Below are 7,825 nucleotides of genomic sequence, written 5' to 3' on the forward strand. Positions count from 1 at the left end.
GCGTCGCGTCACGCCCCCTCTCCTCCTCTAAACCCGGTCCCCCAAGCACTGCAGGCAATCCCCACTGCGCAGCCGCAGCAAGGGTGAAAGAGTGACACCAAGGCCCGAGGAAGGCCGGAAGTCCCCAGGCGCCTGGGGTTGCTGCCGGTCATTCCTTGGCCCCGCCCCTTCCCCCGTGCTGGAGGCGGGGGTGAGTTTTCCTCGCGGCGCTTCCGAGACGGGCTGCTGCGAAATCCCTGCGGAGGTTCCAGCCGGGTCCTCCAGCCGAGGTGCTCCGTCTTTCGGGCGCCGCTTGCAAAAATAAAAGGGGGGGGGGCAAGGGATATTTATTATTATTATTATTATTATTATTATTATTATTATTATTATTATTATTATTGAAATAAGTTGGGTTAATGAATTGCTTTTTATTTTGCCAGCCTTTGGAAACTTGATGCTTCTGGTTCTGGAGCGCTGCAGCTTGTTGAAAAAATAAAAAATAAAGGAGAATAACGGCATGTGTCTGCTAAGCCCCGCTGAGTTCAATGGGACTTCTTGCTCCAGGTAAGGGTACACGGGAGTTGCTGCAGCGGGTAGTGGGATTTTGCAAGCGGAGGAGCGCAAATGTCAGTTTCCTTGGAAACCAGGATGCAGCTAGGTATTTTTTTAAAAAAAAAATATCTCCTAGAATTTATACACCGCTTTATTTTATGCGCACAGTAACAAACCTCTAAGTAGCTTACGGAAAGCATAAAATCAGGAGAACATTTTGTTGTTGTTGTTGTTCAGTCGTTCAGTCGTGTCCGACTCTTCGTGACCCCATGGACCAGAGCACGCCAGGCACGCCTATCCTTCACTGCCTCTCGCAGTTTGGCCAAACTCATGTTAGGGCCAAACTCATGTTAGGGAGAACATTTACCATACATTATAACACACAAAAAGTTAGAATGCTAAATCAGATCAAAATGCAAGTCAGCACTTCTAAGCACCTGGGATGGCATGTGTAAACAATGTATTTAGCAGGCACTGAAAAGAGTACAGTTATGTTTTTAGCTCTGGTATAAGTAATGTGAAGGTTGCAACACAAAGAGCTTTCTTTCTGGTAGAGCCTTGAGCAATTCTTAGGCGAGTGTTTTGCATGTCGAGGCTTAATATGTTTTTTTTTTTTACAACATGCAAAGCAGGTTACAGGCTTCTGTGGTCTGACCATCAGCCAGCTGCAAACGGGGACCATTCATCTTCCAGTGTGTAGAAGAGGGTATTTTAGTGTGTGACGTTTGGGTGACAAGCTGAATCTGCTGAAATCCCTCTTCTACACAATTGCTAAAAGTGAAGGGGGCCCCTGTCCTTTTGCACCTAACCACCCTTGCCTGATCCTATGCATGCTTACTTGGATGTAAGACCCGCTGAGTTCAATAGGAGCTACTCACACATAAGGCTGCAAATCCAAATGCCTCTACTTGGAAGCAAACCCCATTCAGTGAGATTCCCACTGAGTCTGATAGTAGCTTATCCCACATGGGAAGTTGCCATGGGCGCAGGCACAGAGTGGGTGTGCAAAAATCACACCTCTCCACTGTAACTCGTGAGTGAGTAGGAGCCTGCCCGCCTGACTGCATGCTCCTGTACCACTCCTCCTCTCCTGCTCTTGATTTGCTGGCCAGCTACTGAAAACAATGAGTGGTTGTTAATCCAATATGTGGTCAATAATTTCCATTTACCAGTTGATTGCATTGTGTGTCTTTGTTATATCTCTTTGTTGCAGCATTGGTTTTTGTAATGGAATATTTTAGGGACATTCTTCAAGTTAAGATCGTACATTTGCTTTACTTGAGAGGCCTTCCTTCAGGTCCTGCCTCTAAGGCAAGGCACAAAGCTGACCTTGTCGGCTGTGGTGCCCAGGATTTGGAACAGCATCCCAAGAAATTTTTAACTGATCCCCTCACGGTCCACTTCTTGGATGGGTGGCAATGACTATTCTATTCAAGCAGTCTTCTGTAGGAGTCTGATTTTATTATAATAAATAGCTTTGTGGCACCGTAAAGACTGACAGATCTATTATGTGAGATAGCCTTCCCACAACTGGTGCCTGTCAGATTCCCCTGCCCCTCCAATTAGCTCGTATGGCTAATTACATTATGGGAGTATTAGTATAAAAAAGGGGCAGCAGGTTGGGGAAGGCCACCATAGGTTTTCGTGAACTGCAGTCCCATTTCATCAAAGGCATTATGAGTTTCAGGGAGCAGGGATTTCTCCACAGTGACATCGGAGGGGAACAAAACAAGTAGGCTATGTTAATCACTGTGGTTGTTCACGGCACACTTGTTGTCGATAATCCAGGATAACGCCAAATGCATCTGATGAAGTGCCCTGTATTCCACTAAGACTTGTTCCCTAACAAATTGGTTACTCTTTACACTGCCACAAGACTCTCTTACTGCTTTTGGGATGTTTTGGCTATGTATTTTGCAGCGCTTTTAAGTTGGTTTGTTTTGTTGTGATCTTGAACCATAGTTTTTTCCTTGATTTTATTATATAGCTGTCTTGATATTTGTAAGCCCCCTTGTTTGGTTTACTTAAAAATAGATAGTGGCATGTAAATTAATCAGTAATAGTAATAATAAGATTGGGAAGGACAGGGAGGAAATTTTGCTGGCCTAAGTTTGGACATAATTGCCACAGTCTCTCCACACAATGCTCTCGAAGATATCTAACGAAATGACTAAGCTTTGTGTGATGCCATAAAATGCCATCTTATACAATACCTACTCACTTTAGCTGACCTTTCATAGGAGGGGTAAGGTCTGATATAAGCCGGGATTTGAGAGCAGAAGGATTCCTTTGTTGTTGTTGTTCAGTCGTTCAGTCATGTCCGACTCTTCGTGACCCCATGGACCAGAGCACACCAGGCACCCCTAGCCTCCACTGCCTCCCGCAGTTTGGCCAAACTCATGCCAGTCGCTTCGAGAACACTGTCCAACCATCTTGTCCTCTGTCGTCCCCTTCTCCTTGTGCCCTCCATCTTTCCCAACATCAGGGTCTTTTCTAGGGAGTCTTCTCTTCTCATGAGGTGGCCAAAGTACTGGAGCCTCAACTTCAGGATCTGTCCTTCTAGTGAGCACTCAGGGCTGATTTCTTTAAGAATGGATAGGTTAGATCTTCTTGCAGTCCATGGGACTCTCAAGAGTCTCCTCCAGCACCATAATTCAAAAGCATCAATTCTTCGGCGATCAGCCTTCTTTATGGTCCAGCTCTCACTTCCATACATTACTACATTACTACTTACTACTCTTTCATAGGAGGCGTAAGGTCTGATATAAGCCGGGATTTGAGAGCAGAAGGATTCCTTTGTGCACTGCCACAATTCTTTTTTCTTTTTCTTTTTCTGTGTTAAATGCTAAGAACTTATATCTTTTTTGTGTGTACTGGTCACTGTATTAATCATTTGTTAATTTTTCTTTCTCTAAAGGTTGCCATGATGTTGATGCAATCTATGCCACTAGCCTTTGTTAGCTGTTTCTATGTGCTTGTAAATTCTGCTGATGAACAATCAGGAAATGAAATGAGCTAGAAGAGGAGGAGGAGGAGGAACTATTTCACGTGTGAATTGGGGCTTGAGAACTCAAGTCTGCAGAATGAATGAAAGTGGGAAATCCTCAGAGAAGAACATAGAGGAGGATGCAAAAGATTATAGAGACTTTCCTGAGAGCTTTAACCAGCTTGAATTGTTGGAGACCCACCGGCACCTGATCCCCACAGGGACACAGAGTCTTTGGTCTGGAGATTCTGATGATGAAGATCAGGAAGAAAAAACCGAGGAATGGTACCAGGCTCAAGAGAAGAAGCTGGAAAACAACCCAGATAAGCTTCTGCTTTGGGCAGCAGAAAAAAATAGGGTAACCCATTTCTTAATCACATTTCGGAAAATCATATTGGGGCTGCATGTGTTGTTGTGCCAGAAACCTAAATTTCTTCAACCTGATGTGGACAGTCATTCCAGGCTTCATGATTTATGAAGCTGACAATGAGTGCCGAAGCTGAGCGCTCTTCTTTTCCGTTCTCCCTCCTCTCATCATGTTCTGGCTTTGGCCCAAAGTTGTTGATGATTTATTATTATCACAAATGAACGATTTGTTACATTTGTTAGTCACTTTGTACAAAAAAAGTCTCAAAATGCTTTAATTCGATAGAATACCAACAGATAAAATAAATTAGAAGGCAAATATCTAGCAAACAATATACAATACAAAATTCCTTAAAAGCTCATGTAAGAGTACAATAGGCCTACCTCCCTGCCTTGTCCCCCACCCAACTAAAAGATGAGCACCGCAGTGGATGCTAACAAATATTATCCAAGAACTGGATACTTTTAAGCTATTTTCTTGATTTGTTAACCCTAAGTCACAGTACCCCAGGGAAGACTCTTTCTGGATGAATACCAACCAGGAACATCTAATCAAAACCGGAGTGCAATGAGGGAACTGAGGGTTGCTCAGACCTGGTGCCCATTCCTAGCTTCATAAATAAAGTTTAGTGGAGCCCTGGATTATTGTCAGAATTGGGGCACTGTGACATGCTTCCTGCTACAAAGAAAAAACTGTAGTTGCAAAGTGGGATTTGATCTTTCATCTCCATGCTTCTTAAGTGGTTTTGCACAGAAGTCAAGGCCAATAAACATCCTTGTTTATTTTGTGCTATAATCAAAGCATTTCTCTTAATAGGTTTGCGTTACTTCATTCTGTCTCTGCAATGGCTCTTGTACAATAGAGATCCAGTGGAATGTGGTGGATACAGTGTCAGGCTAGGAACAGAGGGACCAAGGTTCAAATCCCCCACTCTGTCGTAAACCTTGTTCAGTGATCTCGGGCCTATCACTCTTTCTCTCAGTACATCCAGTTGTAAGGGGGGCGGGGACAGGAAGAGAAGACCCATGTATATCGCTCCAAAGCCCTTCCCCAGGAGAGATGGGGCAAAAACATATCTAAGTCAACTCTGTGTTCCATTATTACTATTTATTTAATAATTTTGTATACCACCCTTCATCTGAAGATCACAGGGCAATTCACAACATAAAAATACAAAATGAAAACACGAAATGCAAAATAAAAACTGAAGCAAACAAACCAATAACTTCCCTCCCAAGGAACACATTTTAAAAGCCATAGAATGTTAATGAGCTAAACACCTGGTTGAAGAGAAACGTTTTCATCTGGCGCCTAAGGATATGTAACGAAGGAGTCAGGCGAGCCTCGTTGGGGAGAACATCCCACAAACGGGGAGCCACTGCAGAAAACACCTTTTCTGTGTTGCTACGCTCCGGCCCTCTCATGGGGGAGGCACACGAAAAAAGGTCTCAGGTAATAATCACACATGGTCCAGGTCAGGTCACATCATTAGGCTGAGAGAGAATAAATTTGACTGAGGTTCCGTGAGCTTTATAGCTGAGCAAAGTATTGGTTCAGTGTCTTCAGCACTGCTCTTGCTGTAAAAGCAATGCATCTAGCTTGTAGGCTTACTGAAACTTATTTGTCTCTTCACCCCCACAGCTCAACACGGTGCACAGGCTCCTGTCTCAAAACCTTGCTCCAGTAAATGTCCAGGATGAAGATCTCTATACCCCTCTCCACCGGGCTGCCTATAACGGGCACTTGGAAGTTGTACGGGAACTGATTGCCCACGGCGCGGATGTCCATGCCTTGACAGTGGATAGCTGGACTCCTCTGCACAGTGCCTGCAAGTGGAACAACACCAAGATAGCATCGTTCTTGCTCCAGCATGGGGCAGATATCAATGCTCAGACCAATGGCTTGCTGACTCCACTTCACCTTGCAGCAGGGAACCGGGAGAGCAAGGAAACCCTCGAACTCTTGCTCATGAATCGCTACCTAAAGCCAAATCTCAAGAACAACTTGGACGAAACGGCGTACGATATTGCCAGGAGGACTGATATATATCACTATCTGTTTGAGATTGTCGAAAGTTGCACAAATTCTGCGTCCGATTCTTAGAAATTGCATACGTTTGAATGTCGAAACACACACTGCCAGCGCCTTTGTAAGAAGTTCTCTTTGTAATTGCACTCAAAAGTCGGTGCTTTCAAACCCACCTCTTTGGCGTAGCTTTACTCTGTGAGATGCTGAAATGAGGTCTCGTTTTGTTAACGATGTCATTATTTTTATACTATAAACCACTCTACCCTTAAACTTGTGAAACATTTCCACTTTTACTTGAAAAGCTTTGGAGGAATCCTAAATATCTTGGTGCCGTTTCCCACATTGACCACGTAACGAGGCAGAAGTACTCCCACCCATCAATCTCATATCCCAAAGCATGGGAATACACAGGAGTTGGGAACCAGCATTGTTTGAAACATTTGGGGTGTTTTGTGTTTTTTTCCTTTTAAAACCATTGAGAATTACTGAGACCCCTCTGCTAACTTACAGGGGCTGTGCTTGAGCAGAAAGAAACCCGTACAGCCTCCAGGCAGTTGTAATGAGGTTAGCAGCCACCCATCAACAGAGGAAAAATACCTTCTCAGCTATTAAAAACTGAGCTACCCTGAAATCAAAAAGTGCAATGTGATGGTCAGATTTCAGTGTCTGGTGCAATATATAATATACCTTGTCTGCCTACCTTCAAATCATAACATTTTGTGTGCTCAGATTTTGCTTTTTAAAGGGATAGTGTGAATGAATGGAAATAATATGCTGGGATTACATTACTTATTTGGTGGCTGTGTGAGCAGGATTTGAATCCTCATTCAATCCCATTGATGGGTTCAATCATTGAAAGTTATGTGGATTCTTTGTTTACTGTTGCCCTCCATAGATGCTTAACAGCGATAGATTTTTTTCAAAAGCAAATCTGGGAGCAGAAAACATTACCCTGGAGTGGCACTCTGAGATTTCAGAACTTGGTAATTCATGTACTTTCTTCCTTTGTTACATTTTCATATAATGCACAGGGATGAGCTGGATGTCATTCATGAATGAGAAGTAGCCTGTAGTCACACACAGAGGTTTTATCCATTCCAAAGATACTTAGGGTTGGTTCACAGAATACTTTTAAAATACAAGTTTGAAAAAGTTCATATAAACAGTAGGTGCTGTCTCTATGGCTACATGCAATTCCCCCCTATAAATCATATTGGCTGTGCCAGATAGAAATTGGTGCAAATAAGTTCTCAATTTCATGTACAGTGTCAATGGGTAATGTATGAATTGACATACATGTAAACACTGCGTTTGCTCCTTTTGAATGTTTTGTGTGAATCAGCCCTAAATTAAAAGTCAGACCCACTGACATTGGGTGGTAATGTGATGTTACCTCATAACTCGATTCACTGAGGCTGAAAACAGTGTGGGATGCTGGAAAGGCAGTGGTAAGGGGGTACTTTCTGTTGTTCTAACGGCACCTCTAAATAAATGTTTCAAGATTTGACATCCAAGCCATTTTAAGTTAGCAGTATACTAATTAAAGTGGCTAGCAGATCACCATCTTAAGGTTGCACTACAAATTTAAACTGCTTGGGAACCAGTTTAAATGTGACAATTTCTCCCAAAAGAACACCGTGACTTGTAGTTTTGTCAGTGCTGAGGCTTCACTGGAAAATGATTGCCAGTTTTATCTCAAACTGCAATTGCCATTCTGTGGTTGGGAGCTGTGACTAATAAGCAGGTTTGAAACCATTTTAAAGGTGTAGTGTAGAAAAAGGAGTTTTGTAGTACGTCTTTAAGTAGTGCAAAATTGCGAAGATCTACTGTAACTGAAAGCTGTAAAGCGCAAGTATGTTATAATATAACAGAGAGAACTGGAGTATTTATTATTGTATGAAACGACAAATACA

General features: G+C 43.0%; 1 protein-coding gene across 2 annotated transcripts; it reads left to right on the forward strand.

Moving 5' to 3' along the window:
- The first annotated feature begins 60 nt into the window (after window positions 1-60).
- On the forward strand, window positions 61-6,186 carry ANKRD49 (ankyrin repeat domain 49). Of its 2 annotated transcripts, XM_033146135.1 has the most exons (4): window positions 61-190; window positions 420-543; window positions 3,449-3,875; window positions 5,526-6,186. In XM_033146135.1, exons 3-4 carry the CDS (start codon window positions 3,615-3,617, stop codon window positions 5,985-5,987), a joined length of 723 nt encoding a protein of 240 aa, XP_033002026.1. In that variant the 5' UTR covers window positions 61-190; window positions 420-543; window positions 3,449-3,614; the 3' UTR covers window positions 5,988-6,186. The 2 variants fall into 2 exon arrangements, with proteins under 2 accessions (XP_033002026.1, XP_033002027.1); XM_033146136.1 differs by lacking the exon at window positions 61-190 and having other exon boundaries at window positions 369-543.
- The last annotated feature ends 1,639 nt before the right edge of the window (window positions 6,187-7,825 follow it).

The sequence above is a fragment of the Lacerta agilis genome, chromosome 4 (assembly GCF_009819535.1).
Source record: "Lacerta agilis isolate rLacAgi1 chromosome 4, rLacAgi1.pri, whole genome shotgun sequence".
NCBI lineage: Eukaryota > Metazoa > Chordata > Lepidosauria > Squamata > Lacertidae > Lacerta > Lacerta agilis.

Coding starts and splice junctions, on each gene's coding strand:
- ANKRD49 (XM_033146135.1), top strand. CDS start 3,615: ATGAATGAAAGTGGGAAATCCTCAGAGAAGAACATAGAGGAGGATGCA. Junction 3,876..5,525: donor GGGCAGCAGAAAAAAATAGG/GTAACCCATTTC, acceptor TCACCCCCACAG/CTCAACACGGTGCACAGGCT.